The sequence below is a fragment of the Eptatretus burgeri genome, chromosome 5, assembly GCF_056783735.1.
Source record: "Eptatretus burgeri isolate ZD-2024b chromosome 5, Ebu_testis_v1, whole genome shotgun sequence".
Taxonomy (NCBI): Eukaryota; Metazoa; Chordata; class Myxini; order Myxiniformes; family Myxinidae; genus Eptatretus; species Eptatretus burgeri.
In genome coordinates this window covers 121,697,641-121,721,188 of record NC_140965.1, presented here as the reverse complement: position 1 = coordinate 121,721,188, position 23,548 = coordinate 121,697,641, and the positions used below count along the sequence as shown (strand labels likewise).

The 23,548-nt window shown below is 41.3% G+C and overlaps 1 protein-coding gene across 6 annotated transcripts in view; it reads right to left on the bottom strand.

The window, feature by feature from the left end:
* PALD1 (phosphatase domain containing paladin 1) overlaps window positions 1–23,548 on the bottom strand; it is a 175,744-nt gene that overhangs the window by 45,057 nt on the left and 107,139 nt on the right. For all 6 annotated transcript variants that reach the window (XR_015058752.1, XR_015058751.1, XM_085883512.1 and 3 more), the window contains 2 exons: window positions 5,681–5,776; window positions 5,233–5,367 (listed from right to left, as the gene is read on the bottom strand). Coding sequence is in view for 4 of the 6 variants with exons in the window: in XM_085883512.1 (XP_085739638.1) it covers window positions 5,233–5,367; window positions 5,681–5,776 (231 nt within the window). In the remaining 2 variants the exon portion in view is untranslated. The remainder of the gene's footprint in view (window positions 1–5,232; window positions 5,368–5,680; window positions 5,777–23,548) is intronic.

The following is a 23,548-nucleotide window of genomic DNA, read 5'->3' as shown; positions in this document are numbered from 1 at the left end:
ACAACACGTCAATCATAGGTTATAAATAAGTTTCGGGTACGCTAAACATTACCTCGGCGTGTCTCAACTTATGATTAACTTACAAGTAGCATGTGTTGACGTCTGTGAACGATCGCAGACCGTGCATACAACTTGTGGCCAGCGTAGCGGAACGTGTGAGTCATACGCCGGCATACGTCGTGAAATTTCAAGCATGAAAAAATTTGAGGACAACCGAAAAGTACAACGTTTAAAGCCAACGTACAACGACGTATGGCAGTGTTTTTCAGCGTGCTCTCAATGTTATCAAAACTTACCCATAACGTATTCAACGTGTGCCAGCGTTTTAGAAAAAAAATTCAAAAATCAGCATACGTTGGCTAAAACGTCAAGGTGTGACCGGGCCTTAAGACTGAGAGATCCTCCACGAGGATCTTAAAATTATTTCAAGAAAAAAATAAGATAGCTCCAGCGAACTATACCGCTGAGGTTGTTTGCATGATCAAATTCTCTCGAAGAGTACTTGACTGAATCGGGAATTGATTTTTTAAATAATTTTTTCGTTGCCCGATTTGAACGAAACTTGATACTGCACAGCGCAGGAGAATGATATGTAAGGTGGCCCTAATTTTTTTGCGCTATCATGTACCGTTTTGGCTGTATTTTGGGAACATACATACATAAATACATATTTACAAGAGAGTTTTAGTCATATATAGATTAACAAAAATAAATTACACACAAAATATGAAATATGAAATCAATTCAACAGCACATTCTGGAAATATGTAACAGGTCGAAGTTCATACATGACGTCAAATTACCAATATCCTCGGCTCAAGATACATGAAACAAGATTTTCTTTCAACAATTTTGTGCATTTATGCCAAAGTGTAATTAATCGATTACTATGAACATGTCCGTGGTTCTGGAGTGAGGATGTGTCTAATTATGTCCTTCAAGTCCTTTGCATTCCTCGGTTTGTCAAGCAAAACTTCCTTCAAGTATCTCCCAAAAAGCCTTTCACACATTACATGTCCGACGACAAAGTTCATGGGACATGATACCCCGTGCATTGTTCAAGTATACAATTCAACTGGAATAAAATTATGATTTTCAAGTTTGTGAAAAAAAAAATACGGAAGTTTAGCGCGATTGAAACAGTGTTTATATACCACCTTATTTAACATGTCCAAGTACTGAAAAACTGCACATTGACACAGTGTCTATTACATCACCCATATTTATACACCACCTTATTTACATGTCCAAGTACTGAAAAACTGCACATTGACACAGTGTCTATTATATCACCCTTATTTATACACCACCTTATTTAACATGTCCAAGTACTGAAAAACTGCACATTGACACAGTGTCTATTACATCACCCATATTTATACACCACCTTATTTACATGTCCAAGTACTGAAAAACTGCACATTGACACAGTGTCTATTACATCACCCTTATTTATACACCACCTTATTTAACATGTCCAAGTCCTGAAAAACTGCACATTGACACAGTGTCTATTACATCACCCTTATTTATACACCACCTTATTTAACATGTCCAAGTACTGAAAAACTGCACATTGACACAGTGTCTATTACATCACCCTTATTTATACACCACCTTATTTAACATGTCCAAGTACTGAAAAACTGCACATTGACACAGTGTCTATTACATCACCCTTATTTATACACCACCTTATTTACATGTCCAAGTATTGAAAAACTGCAGATTGACACAGTGTCGATTACATCACCGTTATTTATACACCACCTTATTTAACATGTCCAAGTACTGAAAAACTGCAGATTGACACAGTATCTATTAGATCACCCTTATTTATACACCACCTTATTTAACACATTGTATTCGTTATTCGTGCCTGTTTGTATCCTTCTTGAAGTCCTTAAAAACAGTAAGTTTCCTGTTTGGAATGATTTTAAAATGAGAGAGAGAGACAGAGAGACAGAGAGACAGAGAGACAGAGAGACAGAGAGACAGAGAGACAGAGAGACAGAGAGACAGAGACAGAGAGAGAGAGAGACAGAGACAGAGAGAGAGACAGAGACAGAGAGAGACAGAGACAGAGAGAGACAGAGACAGAGAGAGACAGAGACAGAGAGAGACAGAGACAGAGAGAGACAGAGACAGAGACAGAGAGACAGAGACAGAGAGACAGAGAGACAGAGACAGAGAGACAGAGACAGAGAGACAGAGACAGAGAGACAGAGACAGAGAGACAGAGACAGAGAGACAGAGACAGAGACAGAGAGACAGAGACAGAGACAGAGACAGAGACAGAGACAGAGACAGAGACAGAGACAGAGACAGAGACAGAGACAGAGACAGAGAGACAGAGAGAGAGAGAGAGAGAGAGAGAGAGAGAGAGAGAGAGAGAGAGAGAGAGAGAGAGAGAGAGAGAGAGAGAGAGAGAGAGAGAGTAAAAATCTCATCTCACTCCTCATTATGCATGTTCGGGACAAATTCAGAGGCAAAATGGTTAAAACGGGAATCTTGTCTTCTGACTCATGTTCTGATTCGTCTTCAAAATTTCACATTCAATTTAAATTAAGTTGTTCCTTGATAAACTGATGCTTGTAAACACAGACAGACAGGCGGACACAGAGACAGGCTTGTAAACACAGACAGACAAAGCAATTAACCCATTACTTTACCCCAATATTAGCTTCGCGTGCGCAGCTTAAAAATGTGGAAGGTTTTTGATATATTTTGATCCTTCTCAAGATACTTTGTCTATCCCTCTTCCTCTCTTTCCTCATGGATGCCTTTCCGCTCTTACCTCTTTTCTCTTTTTTCGTAATCCTTCAAAATAATAAAAATAACAATCATCGTCATTATTTGTCAACATGATTATTATTATTATTATTGAAGTCATCATCATCATCGGCTATCAAATATGGGAAATTGTGAACCTGTCAGATATTAAAGAAGAATAATTAAATACTATCAGAGCACAAATGTGCCGAATGCTGATGTTCACCACTGTGTACCACATGTAGAACAAGAACGGCACTCAGTAGAGCACACGCGTCCACCAGGCTGAACCGTTTACATTTTGTATCCCACTCATCGGCTGGATCTGGATTCCGACCTGAAACAAGATTGAATAGATTTGTTCTCGTTATAAAACCAACCTTTTCACTAAGTTTGGCCGAACCGATCCCAAACTTGTTGAAATGTCGTGCAATATATTGTTTTTGGCCCTATCTCTCAGTGGTGAAGAATCACTTTTAAAATTCTCGGATTGGGATCCAAATCCGGATCTTCAAGAAAATCGAATGAGTTCATCCTTGCCACTCACCCAACCTGTCCTCCAAATTGTCAGAATCCATCCACAACTTTTTGAAAAATCCTGGTCACAGACAAACAGACAGGGGTGAAAACAAAACATCCATCCACCTTCCATGGTGGAGGTAACAAAAGCATTTGGAGAAATAAACGTTTTTGCATGGATAACAAGGATATAAGAAGAAAGAAACAAATCAACAAAGTGCACGGGATTTGTACCTGTAAATCCAAGCATCACAATGGAAATGCTCAGGATGGAACAAGAAACAGGTAAACTCCAAATGTAATATGGCTTTTAGTGTTTATGCAAAACTACTTAAAACTTTGAAACAAAAGGAAGAAACAACGTAAAAATAAAACTTGAAAAACAAAAAAATAAATCAATGGAATTACATTGGTGTCTGATTGAAGAACAAGGTCTTCTCTATCAGGAAAACAATCGAGACAATATTGATCCAAAACTCAAAGCGATCTTTTCAATCAGATTTCCCATTACATGCGGCATAATTTGTCATTGTAACCTTTCTTCTAATATCTAGTTTCATTTCTTCTTGCACGTCTGTGTGATACGAGGCAATATAAATGATCAGATGCAAGTGCAAAGGCTACCGATAAAGAACGGATGACAGGTTGTATTATTTACTTAGGTAAAATAGCAGTTCACATAATTTACCAGATCATGTCTCCTTATCTCCTTGGCCCAACGTCATGATTGAATGAACAGGAGACCCTGGTGTTGTGTGCTTCGAGATAGAGTCTGTCATGTAACCCTCAACCTCATAGTGAAACTTTAACAAGTAGTTGAAATCCTTAAAATGTCATCGATATGGGCATTATATTATGATCACATTTGGTATGGCCTGTTGGTGTTCACACCTGTCAGCACAAAGCTCATGACGGTGGGATTGCATATTCAAAATGACACATACTCTGTAAATCCTGATCCAGATCTGACCACGAGAATTTTTTAAGTGATTCTTCATCATGGACAGATCGGGCTCAACTTATATATATCACGATATCTCAGAAAGTTGTGGACAGCTTCGGATGAACCATGGTAGACAGGTCGAGTGTGTGACAAGACCGAATCGATTAAATTTTGGTGAAGATCTGAATCTGGATCTGAATCCGAGAATTATTTAATTTTTTCAAAGTGATTCTTCACCATTGATAGGGCCAAAAACGATATAGTACTGCATAGCATGATATTTCAAACATGTATTGGGCCTGATATGTTCTCGTGGATCAGGCGTTATGTGGTGGAGGTATGCGCTCTACCGAGTGCCCTTCTACTTCGATGTGCAATACACGATGATTGTTCAAATTTTCAAAACCACATACTCTACTTACAGTAATCTGATAAACCTCATTGGGTTGTAATTTTCAATCAAGAAGTAAGTTTCTATGATGAGTAAAGAATTTTTTTTTTGGTGTATCATGGGGTCAAACAGAATATCTTGTAAGTCTTGATCTGACATGGCCCACTCAGGACTAATAGATTGCCGTTTGAATACACTGTCATGGCTCAGGTACTCACTGAATGGCATTTAGAATGAATCAATCCATCTCTTTATATTCCTATTCAACTGGATCCAAAATAACAGCCAATTAATTATCACTGTCCAGAGAAACAACGCAATTTATTCTCGGTTAGATGTTTAACCCTCCCAAGAATTATAAAAGGCAATTTTAATAAGCATGCCTGAAACTGGAATCACATATAATTAATTAATTATCATAAACAACTGATATCAAACCACAAATTGTACTTTTTCTCGATCATACGACTGTTATGAAAACATGTACATTGTACAATTTGTTCAGTATTCATGGTCATGTTGCAGATTTATGGAAGGAAAAATAGGATTATATGATGGGATTATGAGAAAAGAGATAACCTCAAAAGACAAAACCCCGTAAACAAACCAGTACACGGGTTCCCTTTGTAATGAGATCAGGGCGTGCTTGCAACTCGGAAAGATTGCTTTGTGCAAGTATACGGTAGAAGTCTGGATGAATTCGCATCCATCTGCTGAATGTCAGGGGAAGACCCAGAGGAAGCTGTGGACAGAGCGGGGAGGGTGGGAGATGAAACAAATATAATGATAAAAATGTCAACAGAAATATTTGAAATATTTTTGAGAAGAGCTAATGGAAAGGAAGCTTTGTTGGGGAATAAAAATGGAAGGTGCCCTTAATTCACCCCCTACACACAATATGGCAAGCTTCCCAGGAATTGGAGAGCCAAACATATGACTTTGGAAGCTGCACAACTGAGAAATGAGGAAAAAGGGTCAATTCAGGTAAGAGCTGCAAAATATGTTCAGATAACAGGCAAGATTTCTGGCCTGGACTAGAATAGCCAACATCATACCTGCTGATCCAAGTAGGCATAGAAGACGATAAGATAGAAGTATGTCTGTAAGTTATGGACTGCCTTTTTCAGGAAGTAATCACGAGCACTGACACCCTGTGAATGGCATCGTAGAGAGGGTTAATAAAGTTTGACATGATTTGTCGGCCAGAAATAAAAAATTTATGTCGTTTGGATAAAGAAATCTTGGGTCATGAAGTAGCTAAACTATAAAGGATATCCGATTTACAGACGGATGATCAACGGTGAATGGGGAGACAAAGACATTGCACATGGGTAGAGTCGTGATAGAAAGGAAAGGGATGAGATGGGGGAAAGGGTGGGGCATAAAGATGGTCAGTGTAACTAGAAGAGAGTGGAGGTGGACCTGGGAGAAAGCATCAGGGGATGATGGGCAGCACTATTTAAAGACTGTTAGGAGGGGCTGCAGGCAACAGACAGAGGGAGTCGGTCAGAGAAAAGAGAGAAGAGCGGGATGAAGTTTTCAGCTTAGATTTTCGGAGATGACCAGGTGTGTGATTCTGGATGAACACTTCTTACCTGGTGGGATATTTAACTCTCCGTAGATTAGAGAGGAGACGATACTTGAATTCTACAACAATGATAACAGCTGTGACATGAGAGGAAGTCTGCGAGCCATGAATGTATGCATTTACGAATTGTATGCATTTAACCCTTATTATGATTTGGAATGGTATTTACAACTTTTTAAGACAAAAGGAGGAAACCATCTGAGAAATATCTAGAGAAGAGCAAAGAAAGAGGAGAGGAGAAGACCGAGGCACAGCTCTTGAGGATAACCATGCCAATGCCATCAAATATTATCAAGATTGACAAGAAATGTTTCACCCTTAGAGTAAAGAAGCCCAGATAATAACCTGTTATGCAGAATATGATGGGAAGGAGAACTGCAGGATTGAGGAGCTTTGCATTTTCAGTAATATTAGAGTTAAAATATTCAGTTTTTTTCCGAAACAGGTTCAAACATGACTCCATCCTTTAGGAGTAAATGCACAGAAGGCGAATGTATACCAGAGACAGACTTGACCATGTGCCACCAGACTATGGAGGATATAGTGAGAGACTTGGGAGCTTGGACTGCAGGAAAGCTTTGACCGCCGGCGAGCTTGATGTTGTTTGACTCACTGTTCGACTCACACACATTGGTTATGGACCATTTGGATGAACTTTAAGTTATGTCCTCGACGCTTCTATTCACACCATTGTTAAAGTGTCCAGAGTCAATGAGATAAAAGACTGTGAGGAAGATTGTAGATTTCAGACAAGACCAATCTGCCTTGCTGAACTGCCTTTCTACAACAATTCCTTGGCAGGTCTCCAAAGACTACCAAGGAAACAAACACTTTTACAAGGGTGTAGTCAGAAGAGGACAGGAGAAGGAGCAAGACAGGCTGGATGGTTGGATTTGGATGACTAAATAAAAGAAAAACAAGTAATGGTGCATTCAAAGTGCACTGCCCCATGCCAAATAAATAAATAACAATCCTCCAGCACACAACATTGCCAGGTTGCCTTTGGTGCACGGCAATGCCACCTTGCAATACATGGACTCAGAATTGGGAGGGAGCAGTGTGCTATAATTGATTGAATAATTGATTAATTGCCGACAAAAAGAAATAAATAATAATCGTAAAATAATTAATTTCTTAAACAATTGCCTAATAGCATACCGAAACCACCACCGTTTCATCCAAATCTGTAACGTTTTGAAAATTAATTAATTAATCGAAAAACTTAAATCACTAATTGATTAATCAATAAATAAAAAATACCCTTTATAGCTGAAGTACATCTTCACTTTTGTCCCCAAATTTCAGCTTCCGAGCTCAAAGGATGGCTGAGATAGCCCGGACAAACAAGACAGAGAATAATAAGTCGATTAATTCATTGATCAATTTAATGAAAATTACCCTTTATAGGTCAGGTCAGGTATGGGAGCATGCGCCAGAGCAGCGTGTCACGGCGTCCACTTTCCGCCGGTACTCCAGGGGCGTCCAACTGGCCATCCCCCCAGGCAGATGCCTGGCCCATCCCCATCTCCTTGAGATGGCGATCAAACTGCTGTAACCACAAAGCACGTGGTCGGCCCATTGGCCTCCTCCACTCATGAGGCTCCCTCGCTGAGAGAATCTGGTGAGCAGGATCAGCATCAAGAAAATGAGCCACATGTCCATACAGCCGGAGCTGCTGCTTACGGACTATGCAGGTAACAAATCTCATTTGAATCTCTCTCAGCAACCACTCGTTGGACACAAAGTCCGACCAGTGATAGCCAAGGATTCTCCGAAGAGACCTGGTTCCAAAGGAATTAAGTCTCCATCTCAGATCCCTGGTCGGAGTCCAAGTCTCACATCCATAGAGCAAGACTGGAAGCACCAAGGACCTGAAGACTTGGACTTCTGTCCTGCTGCACAGGTACCGACAGCGCCACACCCCATGATCCAGTGAATCCATGACCCCCCAGGTCCGACCCAGATGTCTGTTGACCTCTGGCTCACAACCAGCAGAGAGGTGAATATCACTGCCAAGGTAAGTGAATCTCTCCACGACCTCAACATCCTTACCACAAACAGGTACAGACAGGAGAGCGGTATATAAGATGTATATTGAAAGCCTGGATCTTAGTTTTGACCCAGGAAACCCATAATCCCAGCGGCTCCGACTACTCATTCAGCACTTCGAGGGCCCCCAAAAGGATATCTTTAGGTTGTGTCCTAACTGCATCATCATGACTGCATCATCTGTGAAATCAAGGTCAGAGATCTTGATATTCCCAATCGATGCACCACAGCTTGATCTCTCCGACATCCTCCCTAGAATCCAGTCTATACAAGTGCTGAAAAGGGAGGGCCAGTTGCAGACCCCTAAGGAACTCCAGTGACAACTGGAAATAAGTCAGCAATGGTACAACCACGTCACAGCACTTTCAGTACCACATAATAGTTCAGACATCAGATTGATCAGTTTTGATGGCACCCCATGAAGAGCAAGCATCCAACAGAGGGCATCCCAATTCAATGAATCAAATGCTTTACAGAGATCAACATAACCTGTAAGCAGCCCCTGCCAAAACTATCATCTGTGTTCGGTGAGGCCCCGAAGTGCAAGGGTACAGTCAATCGTTGACCTCCTTGGTGTAAAGCCTGACTGCTCTGTACACTGGTGCTCAAGCAGATGGTGGCGAACCCTATCCAGGATTAATTATCCAAGGAAAGACCTTACCCAGCACAAAGAGCAGCGTCACCCCTTGGGAGTTGTTGCAGTCTTGGCGATCACCCTTCCCCTTCCAGAGAGGGACAACAAGGCCCCTCTTCCAGTCAGTTGGGATGATGCCTGTGTTCTAGGCAGAGCACAGAACTGCATGCAACGACACGAGTACAGCATTTCCACCAGCCTTGAGAAGTTCAGCATGGATGCCACAGATCCCTGGAGCATTACCCCATTTCAAGCAGTTCATGGCAGCCTGTGTTTCCACAAATGAAGGTGGACCACAGTTGATTGGAGGGTCAGCGATAGCGATTGTATCACCTCTGACGTCCAACTTCACAGCTGGTCGATCAGCCTGGTTCAACTGCTCAAAATAACCAGCCCAGCGGGCCTTTACTTTGGACTCCTCTGTCAGGAGCCCACCACCCTCTACTCTAAATGCAGTACACTGTGGGATGGACTTTGATGAATGCAATGCGTGAATTCCCCTGAAAGCAGGACGAGAATCACTTGACCACAGGTGATGCTTTACCCCCTCACAGATTCCTTGCACATTGGCCTCCTTGTCCACCCTTAGTGCACGTCCAGTTTTACGGCTCAGCTCCCTGAATAGCTCACCTCTGCCATTCAGCCTGGACTTACAACTCTCAGCAATGGTATTCAGTGTCTCTGGAGAGACAAAATTATTCTTCGCCCTCTGGTGAGTTCCAAGACATTAAGGACGGTGGTCTTGAAGGCACTCCACAACTCTTCAGGATCCCCCAGAGCATCCAGCCCCCCCCCCCAAATCTCCACTCAGTCTGTTCGCAAACTCCTCAGCTACCCTCTCATCCTTGAGCTTGTTAACATCCAGCCTAGCCTGGGATGGTACAATTCTTCTGGGTTTAAGGTGCAACGTAAGAGTTGCCACAACATTCTGGTGGTCAGTATTGAGGAACTGAGCACTCCGGTAGACCCTGCAGTTCTGTATCATCCTCCAGCTACCAGCAATGAGCACATGGTCAATCTCCTTTGCCACACCACCAGCGTTGGAATACCAAGTCCAACGATGAGCCTGTGGGCGCTGAAACCATGAACCTGCCACCCTAACTCCATGATATTTTGCAGAGTCAAGGAACTTAGTGATATTCTGGTTCACAGTTCCAGACCCATGGAGACCAACACACGTCTCATAACCATCCCAGCAGTTCCAGTTGATGCAATGAAATCCTCCAAGCCTCGAATTGTATCTCGCCTGGGGCACTGATCAACCACAGACTCAAGCATGGTATAGAATGCGTCCTTCACAGTGAGGCCAAAAACCCTTTATAGCCAAATCATTTGTTCACTGTCATGTCCAAATATCAGCTTCCGAGCTCAAAAGGTGCCTGAGATATTGCCCAGGTGAGAAATAAAATGATTAAATAAATAATAAATCGATAATAATTAAGTAATTTATGAATTAATTGATTAATCAAAAAATAAAAGATAGTGTTTTTGCCAAAGCACATCTTCACTTTTGTCCCGAAATTTCAGCTTCCTAGATCAAAGGATAACTGCGATATCGCCGGACAAGCAAGAAAGAAAATAATTCGTTGATTAATTGATTAATTGATATATCAAAAATACTCTTTATGGCCAAATCACTTGGTCACTAAGGTCTCCAAATATCAGCTTCCTTGCTCAAAAGGTGCCTGAGATATTGCCCAGATGAGAAAAAAAAAAAATAAGTTACAAGTCTGAAGACGACGATGGTTCATGAGCGGTATTTGATGATGTAGATTGTTTCACAAGTCAAGGATGAGACAATGTGATAATGTTTGACCAAGTTATAAAAATGATCAACATGATGTGGTATGAGTGACAGGTTATTAGCTGCAAAATGTCGAAAACCCGGTTTCGTTCAACATCTTTAAAAATTTGACCTTTGCATAACCTTTAAAGTTCACAAAACAATGTTTTGGACATTACAATAAGGAAACAGGATACGTGCTATAGCTTATTGGAGTTAGTTCGTCGAAGAAGGTCGAAAACCCGGTTGGATTCTCACAACTTTGAAAATTTGACCGATGTGAACTTTAAAGGTCAAAGGTCAAGGATTATGACCTTTGGTGCAAAACTTCCTCTGGTACATTCCAGGAACAATATAACGTCATATAGGCTTTATGGCATTTCACACTCCTCGGATTATCCGTACTTTGATGAAATCAGCGTAAAAAGAAACTTGAAGGGGGCGCCACGGGCATGGTGTTCGAGATAGAGCAAAATGGTTTCAAGACTTTAGGTGGGAATGACCTCAAGATTATGCATGAAAAATATTGTCATCCGAGCTCTCAAAGTTTGGGCGGTCGTCTGATTTTTATGTCAAAATTCGAAATATTCTAAGTTCATGATCTTGTGACCTTGACCTTGGGATCAAAATGAAAAATTGAGCTCTGTGGGGCTATGCAGGTGCCATTGGGCTAACCAAATACCGAAACCCCTGCCAGATTCGACAAACCCCACGGAGAAGAAAATTTTTTTTAATGTCAAAATCGCAATTTTCTAAGTTCGTGACCTTGTGACCTTGACCTTGGGATGAAAATGAAAAATCGAGCTCCGTGGGGCTATGCAGGTGCCATTTTGCTAACCAAATACTGAAACCCCTGTCAGATTCGACAAAACCCCAAGGAGAAGAGGCAAATTGAAATCGGCTACCCCCTAAAAACACATGTTTTTGGGCGTGGCTCCGCCCATAATGGGCGGACCACGCCCATTTTCAGGAAAACACAACGAGATAATGATATAAACCTCCCACCAAAATTTCATCAGGATTGGATCAAAACCCACGGAGCTATGCTCGGGACAGAGAGACAGACAGACAGACAACAATAACAAATATAGTGGTCACTTTTATTTTTCGTGAAAATATTTTTTCGTGAACCAATTAACAAATCGCTAATAATTAAGTAATTGATTTATTAATGGTTAATCATAAAATAAAAATATAGCTTTTGCTAAAGTACATCTTCACTCTTTTCCCAAATTTCAGCTTCAGAGATCAAAGGATGGCTGAGATATCGCCCGGACAAAGAAACAAACACACAAACAAGAAAACAAACAATCAAATAAGAAAACAAACAAACAAAAGAAAACAAGAAAACAACAAATGGAGTAAACACTGATTATTCCCTTCCTTCGGCACCCAGCGATGGCGTCATGCATCGCCTGGATATGGAATTGGGAAGGAGCGGTGTACAATAAGATGTTAGTCGAAAAAAAGATATGTCAATACTCCATGACATAAAGGGAGGGAGGGAGCAGCGGGTGGAGGGTAAAGCATGGCGGAGATTGTAGGGAAAGGATTTACAAACATGTACCACAACACTATCACCAGGACATTAGATGGATCTGTTAAAGTGTAGCAGGGAGGGGGACAGATAAATCAGGTACATTATGTGTCGAAAACGTTTCAGTCAACCACAAAATATTACAAAATGCCGAGGTCATCTTGACAGAGATCTGTGAAGTTTGAATGAAGAACTTTGAATGCAGAGACCCACAAAGTGAGAAAGAGAGAAGGACCAGAGATTTGAAATGATTTCATTCTTCGGGAAGAATGGTTGGGAAATCAGATGGTAGGGAATGGGTATGATAGCAAGATAAAAGACAAGGATGGGAGAGACAAGGTATGTGGAGAGTTGAGGAGAGGGGCTGCCAATGTAAACACATGTAAGTGCAAAATGAGGGGAGGGGTTGGGTGGCTGAGTGGATGGGTATAAGAACTGCATGAAAGGGTCTCCAACTTCTTCAGTCTTTACAATCTCATTCACCACCATCTCAGGTCATGGTTCACCTCCACCCGTAACCGTGATCTTTTCTATCACCCTTAATCTCCCCCCCCCCCACACCCTAACCAAGCCCAGCTCTTTCTGAGTTTCTGGTGTTCTCTTCCACTACTGTGATTGAGAGTTTGTGGCTGTATCCATCATATTCACTCCCTGTATCTTGCCATTGTCCTTATTTCTCCAAATCTCCCTCTATTTTGTTGCTCAAACCTGCTTTTGCTGTGTCCCTCTCTCTTTCTTCTGTTATTTTTGTTCTGTTACGTCCTGATATGTTCTGTGTTATAGCCCCACCACGAGCCTCAGCACTGTATACAAAAATGGAGAGGGACAGCTGCAAGAAATAATGAGGGAGGAGGGGGGGGTGAGAAGGGTGGATAGCTGCTGGTAAAGAGTGGGTTGAGAACTGTGGGGAAGGGGTATGGAAATGGTTTAGGTTGAATGCATGCATTTACAACAAAATGGTTTGCACTTTTTCAGCTCTAATTCTAGCACAGAGTAAGAAAACATTTTCCAGGGTGGAAAAGTGAACTATTAAATGTCCATAAGAAAACAGCAACCTATATTTTAAATGGACTATTAAATGCCAGACTCAGTATGATTATGGTTGGAGTGTCCACTCTGAGTCTGAGATGTTGGCGGTATGATAATGGCCAAGCAAATAATTTCAAAATAGTATGTACCACTTTGTCAGTTGATGCTCTGCATTTACAGCAAAGAGCATGGATAAAGTCTGTGGGTTTTAAAGCCATGGGGCAGGAGGGAGTCATCTCCTTAATTTCCCTACTGAGTAAGGAAGGAAAAGTGACATCACAAGATGACAATAGCGACACCCACAGTACCCTTGGAAGTGATGTCACTTACTCAAGGTCACTGGCTCTGTTAGATCAAGTTAAGTCCTGTGTTGTCTGGTCTCTGCCTGCATTTGTGTTCACAATTTGTGTGCCAGCTCTGTTACGAGCTTTAGACCAGTTTCCAAAATAAATGATGTGCACAATAATTGGGCTTTGATGCTGGCAAGGATTTAAATGTTATTTCAAAGTTTAAAGTTTCGAAAGAGGACAATGCCTTTTCTCCAGCCATGATACAAAATGGTACCTATAATTAATCAATTAATTGATGGTTTGCACTTTTTCATTCAGATGATTTGCATTCAGAGTGAAAATCTCAGAGTGAAGACAGTGGATCCAGTAGGAGGGGAGAGGATGTATTAATTAAAAAAGAAAAAAGTACACAGTATATATATATATATATATATATATATATATATATATATATATATATATATATATATATATATATATATATATATATATATATATATATATATATATTGTGATTCTTCACCATTGAGAGATGTTGTCAAAAACGATGAATAGCATGATATTTCAAAAAGTTGTGGAGTTATGACAAAACTAGGTGGAAGAGTTGGGAAGGTGACAATAACAATCCAATTTGATTTTGGTTTAGGTCCGGAATTAGATCCGACCGATTAGTGGGATACAAAATGTAACCTGTTCAACCTGGTGGAGGTATGTGCTCTACCGATTGTCATCCCATTTCGCAAAGTGTCCCTGAATGAGTGATATTTCATTTGGATGTTTGCTTGTTTGTCTGCACAAAACTATTGTGTTTTTCTCTGCAACCGCTTGGCGGATTGAGACAATGTTTTCACCATCGCCGTGAATACTCATGGAGAATGTTTTAGTCATAATAACGACGTCAAAGGTGATGTGGTGTGGCAGCCATGTTGGAAAAACGGAAAAACTTTGGACCTCTGTATTGCTGAAACTGCACCAAGGAAAAAATTTAAACTTGAAGCATGGCAAGGACTCCTCAGGGGAATAAGCAATTTTTTATGATGTCATAATGACAAATGTAGAACATACATCTGAACAGTACAAACATTTTTGAGGGTCATCTCAGGATAAAATGATCCACAGAAAAAAATTTTCATGACATCATCAGTCACATGATTTGGCAGCCATATTGTTTTTTTTTTTTAAAACCTTCAAAAATATCTCTCTGAAGTTGCTGACCAGATTGAGGCAAAACTTTACAGATATGACTGCCTATCCATGACGAACATAAGGTTCACACATAAGTCACATGGTTTGACATCATTGGTCACATGGTTCGGCAGACAAATTGGATTTACCTGAAAACCGATAAAAAAAAATTCTCCAGAACAGCTGGACAGATCGAGGGGAACGTTCAGATAAATGTTCCCCAAGTCTTGGGTGTGCAAGTTTGTCAAGGAATAATTGACAGGTTACATGGTTGGTTTGGCAGCCATAGTGGATTGAAGAAAAATATTAAATAATGTTTTCTCTGGAACTATTTAATCAATCGATGTGAAACTTTACAATTGTGATAAAGTCGTGATGGGAAATACATGTTTTGAATTTCAACTTGATCGGACACATGGTCTGGCAGCCAAAATAATTTGATTTTTTATCTGGGTTCTTTTTGATTTTTTGTTATTATAAATAAGGTTATCTTGGCTGTGCCTGGATGGGTATGAGGGTTGAGGAATAGCAGTTGAAATGTGAATCCTATCCAGGTTCCTCCTGATGCCCTCATCTTTGGTTTTTGCTTGTTCAGGTTCCTTCGGATGACTCCTATGATGAACTGTACATATTTGGTCTTCCAGTTGATTTGAATTGAATTTATTTTCATCCCATTCTGAATTCAATTGAAAAATAATGAAAAATGTCATGGGTCAGGTGTCCAATTAAAGCAGGGTTGCATCAAAGCGGGGCGTCTTGGTACCCGGTCATCACTGCCAGCAATTGTAAAGTGGCAGTTCCACTTATGTCTCTTATTAATTACGTAATACACCAGTACACAAATGCCACACCAAACAAACCACACAAAACGATAGAAACACCACACAAAACAAGTTCTGGTGAGGGTCTGCAATCTCTGATTGCTCTTTCTAGTTTCCTATGTATTAAGGTTTATACAATCGAAGACATGGTTTTGAAATGTGGGATGACCTGATACTTCTCAGAGCACAGCTGATGTTGACCGCATAGATCAACATGCAACTGGTTTGTACCATTCAGTTTGTTCCTATGGTGGATTCTTGATGATTAACAAATTACCGGAATCATTTGTCATCGGAGATGCTTCTTTACTCTGAACCATTCATGAACCAAGAAGTGGAATGGTATCCCAAATATCAGATAATCCAGAGTCCCTATCATTCTGTTTGAATTTGACACTCTGTGTGTTCAAGAATTAAGAACATGCTTTTTGACCGTTGGAAATTCTCCAGTGTATCCAATAGGCATCAAATGTGTTGGAGAAGAAAGCTTTATTGTCAGTGATTCACGTCGTGATGGCAAAACCGTAATTCTCATCGAAGATCACTTCCATGTCAAAACTTGTTCGATACGTCAGAGACATTGTTTTGTTTTGGTCATGACGTCATTTGTTATACGAGATGCAATGTCTGCTTTTCATTCAATTGGATATTTTTATGATGAGATAATAATTAAAATAAATCTTGAGTTTTGAGAAAAAGTTTTTTGATTGGAGTCCTTCTTTTCACGTCTATTGGTGTGTTCTTTGTTTATATTTAGAATAGTCTCTAGAATTTATGACAAAAAGAAAGACCCACAAAAACATGTTCCCCTCCCTCTGTTCTGCGAAATTATATTTTCAGTCGAATGTAATTTTTTGCGCCCCAACATAACCTAAAATTATGTACGGAAGGGGCCTGAAGGTAGGAAGGTCAGGTATTTCAGTGATGGCAAAAGTACCATGGCAAAAAAAGAGGGAAAAGTTTAAGTGAATCTATCAAATAAAATCATTTATTGATGTTAAAAGGGTTAATTATGTTGTACTCCTGGTTTCACTGAGAGATACTTCTCGAGAGCTTCATCTCTGAGCTACTTCTACCGCCAACCACGAAATGGTGGTGCAACATTGGGTGGCGGAAGTTCAGTTTGTCTAAAAAGTGTGAAAATATAATGAAATTTAGCATCACCATTATTCATGCCTGTTCTCCCATCATTTCAAATCAGGATGCAACAGGACAAAAGGAACAGGAGAAGGGTTGGGGGGGGGGGATGCACAGACAACGAGAACAGCACTCTTCAACATCGTGACTGCCCACCAGATTGCCTTGGCCCACATTATCACATCATTATACATACTTGTACCAAGTTTAATTTCTATTCCTGAACCAAGATATAAAATATTAAATAATTCTAGCTGCCAGACCATGTGTCTGATCAGGTTGAAATTTAAAACCTACATTTCCCATGACTGCAAGATTGTAATTGTGATGCTTCATGTCAATTGATGAAGCGGTTCAAAAAAAAAAAAAAGATGAGGTGTAGGAAGCTCATTCATGGCTATTGTCATTCCACCTCATATCTCCAGAGGCCTCCCAGTTGACCCCCTCAGATTTACTTTAAACTTTCATAAAATAGTTCCCAGGTATCAAAATGAAGCTGTGTAAAATTTTAGGTCCATAGATGTGGTCGACTCCGAGATAATGAGGGTTGAAAATGTGGTTGGGGCTCTATTTTTATGGTCGTTGCGAGCATCACAAAATGAACGGCTACTTTTAAACTCTCACAACTTTTTAAATATTAATTCTGGAGCCTTGAAATTTTCAGAGATTATTCTTCCTTAACTGCTCTGTAAGAAACAAGCATAAAACGGAGTATACCTCTATTAATTTTTATGACCTGATCAGTTGAAATCCAGAAAAAAAATGTTGGTTTTGTGTGAAGACCCAAATTTTGAGACCCTATATATTTTTATTGTCCCATCCCAGAAGCTTGAATTTTTTTCATGTAATAACTGTATGGTAGTAGTATTCAAATACATGTTTACTTTTCTTAATCAGTCATATATATATAAGACAGTCATGATCCCTCAAAAATTGAAAATTTTCATTTTTCCCCAAAATTCAGGTGAAGATTGCAAATATATGACATGAGGTCAAGAGGACTTGGAAATTGAAGAAAGCTGAAATTGTACCAGTGATAGTCGGAGCTGCAGGAATGATAACGAAAACCCTCACTGGGTGGTTAAAAATCATTCCGCGAATATCACTACAAACGAGCTTCAAGTGGAAGCTGTCAGATGTTCACTGAAGATTCTGAAAAGAGCTCTTGGAACGAGGCTATGAGAATGAAACTTCACAGGTTGGTTCATGAATCATATTCCTTTACCGAAAATATAGGAGCTGGAGATGTTGAGTTCTGGGACAATTTCCTCCCACCTCCTGAAACCCACAAATGGAGATAAAAACCAGCGAGGATTTGCCATTGGGAGAAATCTGGGTTGGAAATTTCACAGATCGAGTCAGTGCCATGAAGGTCACAGAAGTCCTTTGCTCAAGTGCCATGGCTGGTTGGAGAGGTACCAACACTCAGCCAACGTGCAAGGTGACAATTAAAATCACCACATATGACGACGAGAGAGTTTGGATGAGTGTTTAAAAGGTTATCCATGTTGTCTGAGAAAAAGATGTAGATGGAGTCATCATTGTTGTGGTGATGGTACAACATGCAGATAAACAAGAGGTGGGAGCGGAGGGGAAGTCACAGTCAGAGGTAATCCTGGGGATCGAGAGGTGTAAGATCAGTACAGGGACAGACAGAAATTGAGTTATTGATCTAAATTAAAATGACTACTGGGGCATGGTTCAGGCCTATCAAATTGGAGGAGACAGTAACTGGGGAGAGTGACAAAATCGTTGGGGACATCCTGTGGGAGGGAAGATTCTGTTAAACAGCTGATGTCTGGTTTATCTGCAGTGGTCTGGATTGAGAGATCCATCAGGTGAGAGCAGATACCTCGAATGTTTGAGATCCACACAGTTAGAAATGAGGGGAGGAGGCATTGGGATGGTGCAGGATGGGGATGGGAGGCATTGTCACAGCAAAGTGAGGCTTTGGGGAGAGAGAGTAAGGTTTGAGCATGTGGGGTGTGGGGAAAGTTTGAGTGTGTGGGGTGTAGAGGAAGGTTTGAATGTGTAGGGTGCATGTGAATGCGAGGGTGTGTGTGTTAGTGTCTGTGTGTGCGTGTGTGTGTGTGTGTGTGTGTGTGTGTGTGTGTGTGCGTGTGTGATACGGGGGAACGTTTGAGTTTGTAGGGTGTGGGTGAGGATTTGTTTATGTGGGGTGTGGGTGAATGTTTGAGTGGGTGGGGTTGGGATGGATGCTTTTCATGATTTCATATTCCCAAGTTTGACAGACATTGACAAAGATCATGTAATGGGATGGAGGATTAGAACGCTTGTTAATCGCATGGAGTAATGCTATGCTGTATGAGCAGGGGTGAGGGGAGGGGTGAGGGGAGGGGTGAGGGGTCTGGGTCTGGGGAGGAGAGGTTTTTGGATGAGTAGCAGAGCAGACAAAAACCTCAGAAAAATAATCCTTTTGAAGAAGAAGAGACATACATCATGGTGAAGAAGCAGAACATGTGCAACATTTGGAAGGTGAAACAGGGATTGAAATTCATTCTTAAAATTATTTATTTTTAAAGAAGAAGCATTTAGATGTAGATTCTGTTTGGAGAGAAGAAGGGGAGTGCGGAATGGAAAACCGGTGGAAGGAAGAAAATTCAATGGAAATGAGAATTGTTATGGGGTGAAATGAAATAAAGTTTCTTTGTTGATGTTGTTTGTTCCGATTTTTTGAAATAAGGAAAGAAAATATGAAAGGAGTTGAGGAAATAGAAGTGGAGTTGCAAGGAATGCACCCAGGACTGCTTTGCTAAAGCAAACTTTCTATCCGAGTAAGGCCTTGAAAAAGGCCATTTGGGCCTCGACAATACCAAATGAATAACATAAAACAACGAACGAATTAATATGAAATATTGCAATGGGACGAAGTAGCAATAAACAGACAAATGGTGCACACAAAATGGGATAAATCCGGTTCGGAAATCTCAGCTTTAGTGAGGTAGAAATGAGCAGCTGCAGATTTCACCATCCACATGGAAAATCACTGAACCGGAAGTGAACTTTGGTCCGAAACATCAGAATAGCACGAACAATCTGTGATTTATAAATGGTAGCTAATTAAAACCCATCACCACACATTACCACATTCCACTTCAGGAATTATAATAACAAAGCTTCCAGTGACATATGTCCCATTCCGATTTTTCAATTTTGATCATGTCTTCATGATCTCTGCCGACTTTCTCAAAATATGTTTCCCAGACGTATTTTGTCGGGTTTTTGCTGTTATTTTGTTGTCTCCATGTTCACTGTGTGTTTGTAGTTTGATTTGTTTTAAAAATTGTGCCATTTTGTGAGTATTTGTCAGAATTTTCATATTGGGTTATTTGAGGCCTAACTTTTTCCTAGTTTGTGAGCACGATTGTGTTTATTGTCTTTTCTCCTCATTACCTTCAGCTTTTTATTTTCACCACAAATACTTTACCACTCTTCAAATTCCTCCCAATTACATCCTCTGTTTAATGTCTTAAAATAAAAATAAAAAAAATTTTCATCAGGAGGTTTATCAGGAGGCCACTGACAAACCAGACAGAATCTGCTTAACAGAAACTTTCCTCCTTCAAGGCGTCTCTGCATCTACAGTATCTCTCCCTGGTTACTCCCTCCTCTGGTATGACAGGCAGAAGAGTTGCTCTCTTCATCAAAAACTCTATTCCTCACTCCCCATGCCCTGCCCTCACTCCACCACACCCCCAGGAATACCTCTGGCTACGGCTTCCCCTCCACTCCCACCTCATGTTTATATGTGTGTTGCACCATCCACCAAACAGTGATGACTCAATTTCATCTCGTTCTCCGAAAACATGAACCAACTTCTATCCTTTCATCCAAACCCTCTCTTCCTCATATGTGGTGACTTCAATTGTCATCCTGCCAGTTGACTGGGTGTGGGTACCTCTCTCACCTGCCATTGCACTTCAGCAAAAGACTTCTGCGACTCATTCGGACGGACTCAATCTGTCAACTTCCCAACCTAGATCATAGTCAATGGTACTCCATCTCTTTTCGATCTGATTTTGATAAATTTCCCTGAAAGATGTATTCTGTTCTTTTTATGCTCCAATCGGTTCATCTGACCACATGCTTGTGAAAGTGGACCTCACTCTGGCCGTTCTCAGAGAGCCATATCAGTGCCGACGAGTCTGGCATTTCACTCAGGCCAAATGGCAGGGACTTCAAGCAGCCATCAAACTTCTAGACTGGTCTCCTATTTCTACTTTCTCTGACATCAACTCATCCTGAAAATTCTTTCAAATAAACTTGCTCTCTCTCATGCACAGATTTATCCCATTTCATCTTCAGTTGTCGCACCCTTCCTCTCCCCACCCCCCCTACCCCCCATATGGTACACTGAAGCCTGTGGCGAGGCAGTTTTCCTGAAAAAAACTTGCCTTCATTTCATGGAAGGCAAATCCAACTGAGGGCAATCTCAGTTCCTTCCAAAAAGCCCAGAACAAGTGTATATCTACCCTCAGGAGAGCCAGAAAACAACATATTTCTCATCTCAAGTCTGAACTCTCAAACCTGACTCCCTCCTCCAAATGGTGGTGGTAAATAGTTAAGTCTGTTTCTGGTGTATGTTCCCCCTCCATCCCCTCCCTTACCTCAAATGGCCACACAGCTGACAATGCACGTGAAAAGGCTGAATGCCGAAACTCGGTGTTTGCTTCTAAATCTTGTGTTCCACACCCATCACTTTCTGTACCCACCGTAACCCAGTCACACCCAGCTGTTCCTGGACTCTGTGCCCTTTTCTCCTGACAAGGTGGAGAGCTTGCTGTCAAACCATGACTCGGATTCTGCAACTGGTCCAGATGGCATCAACTCACTTGTCGGAAAAACCTACTCTGCTGCTCTTGCTCACCCTCTGTCTATTCTATTCACCCTCTCATTTGCTCAAGGTCATATGCCATCTGCTTGGAAATCAACAAGCATTACCGCTCTGCATAAAAAGGTGCAAAAACGGATCCCTGCAATGACAGACCAATTAGCGTGCTCCCAATTATCATCAAGGTCATGGAATCCATCATCACTTCTGACATTAAATCCTTCCTCTTCTCCAATGGCTTGATTTCTAATCATCAATTTGGATTCAAACCAGGTCACTATATGCTGGATATGCTGCTTCTGCTTTCCCAACAATGGTTGGAGATCCTAAATGTGAGACATGAGATTAGAGCCATCTCCCTCGACATATCGCAAGCTTTCAATGCAGTCTAGCATCCTGCCATGCTCAGCAAACTCTCTTCTTGTGGTATCCAAGGCAATCTCATCTTGTGGCTCACAGACTTCCTCTCCTGTCGTAGACAACATGTAGCGCTTAATAGAATTCTCTCATCTCCTCTTCCTATCCAGGCTGGAGTTCCTCAAAGCAGTGGTCTGGTCCGTGTGCTCTTTCTAGTCTTCATCAATGATCTCTTGACTGGAAAATCCTCTTTATATTTTTGCTGATGACTCCACCCTCTGCTCTACCATTGCTCATCACTCACTTTCGCAGGCAGGATCCTCTTCACTCTCTGCAGAACTTGTGATAAAATCACAAGCTGGTCCAACACTTTGAACAAGTCTTTCAATCCACCTGACAAATCTCTCAAGCAGGAGTTTGAGATTCATTGAAAGCCTGTATTTTTTCTTCTTTGCATGCACTGTTGAGGCTCGTATGAGAGCTTACACACAGAATGTACTACAACAAGGGGAGCAGGGTATAAGAGGGGTGGGAGAGGGAAGGAAAAAACAGTGTGGAACAAAGACATGAGGAGATCTGTGGAAGAGAGAGAGGGATGGGGCAGGGTACACAGGGTAAACAAGATGGACACCACAGGGACTTTCAGGTCCTTACACTACAAGGATTTTCAGGAAGGAAACCAGGGAATTTGAAGGAGGTGGGTTTGGGGTGGATTAGCAGGGGTAGAAAAGATTTTGTTTTTGAATGGGGGAAGATAAGAGATAGTGGAGAACAGCACTTTTGAAGACCTGGAGTGAAGAGTGGGATTGAAGAGAGTGTGGGAGTTTGTTCCAAAGGTGGGAAAAAAGAGGAGTGAAAGAGTGAAGGTGAGCAGGTGATTTTTGATTTTGGTAGTTTTATCAGAAGCAGGTTTCTGACGGACCTTGAGTGCCCTGTGGTAATATGGGGGGACATAGGGGGGACATATTTCATACAGATCCGGGGGGGGGGGGGTGGTGATGCCGGAGAGGAGATGGCAGAAGACAGAAAGACCACCGACTTGCCTGCAGTGAGCAAGTGAGAGACCCAAAGACTCAGCCTCATCGTGAGAGATACCAATGATCATAAATGCCATGGTTTCCACAGCGTGAAGCCGAGAAAGGTGGGAGGCAGGAGCACCAGCCCAGAGGGGAGAGCAGTACTCCATCAGGCTGTGGATGAAAGCTATATCTGTGGTCAGGAGCTCAGGTGTGCAAAGGAAAGACCTTGCATGATGGAGGATTCCCAGTCAGCGACTGGATTTGGAGGCCAGGTTAGAAATGTGGCTTTCCCAGGAAAGGTCATGGCAGATATTGATACCCTGAAGCTGGAATGAAAGGACTTCTTCAAGAGGATTGTTGAGAAAGTAGAATGGGGGTTTTCCAGATGGTCCTTTCAGATAGATGTAGTGAGAGTGTGAGGTTTGTCAGGATTGAAAGACATGTTCCACATGTTGGACCAGATTGTGATTTTATCAAGATCTGCAGAGTGAAGAGGCTGCTGCTTGCCGATCTGAGGGATGACATAGTATGGCAGAGGGTGGAGTCATTAGCAAAGAGAGAAAGGGGATTTTCCAGAGAGTCAGAGAGAACATATGTTACATGTCAGATCATATGTTCTGCCATGATCTTTCCTGGAAAGCC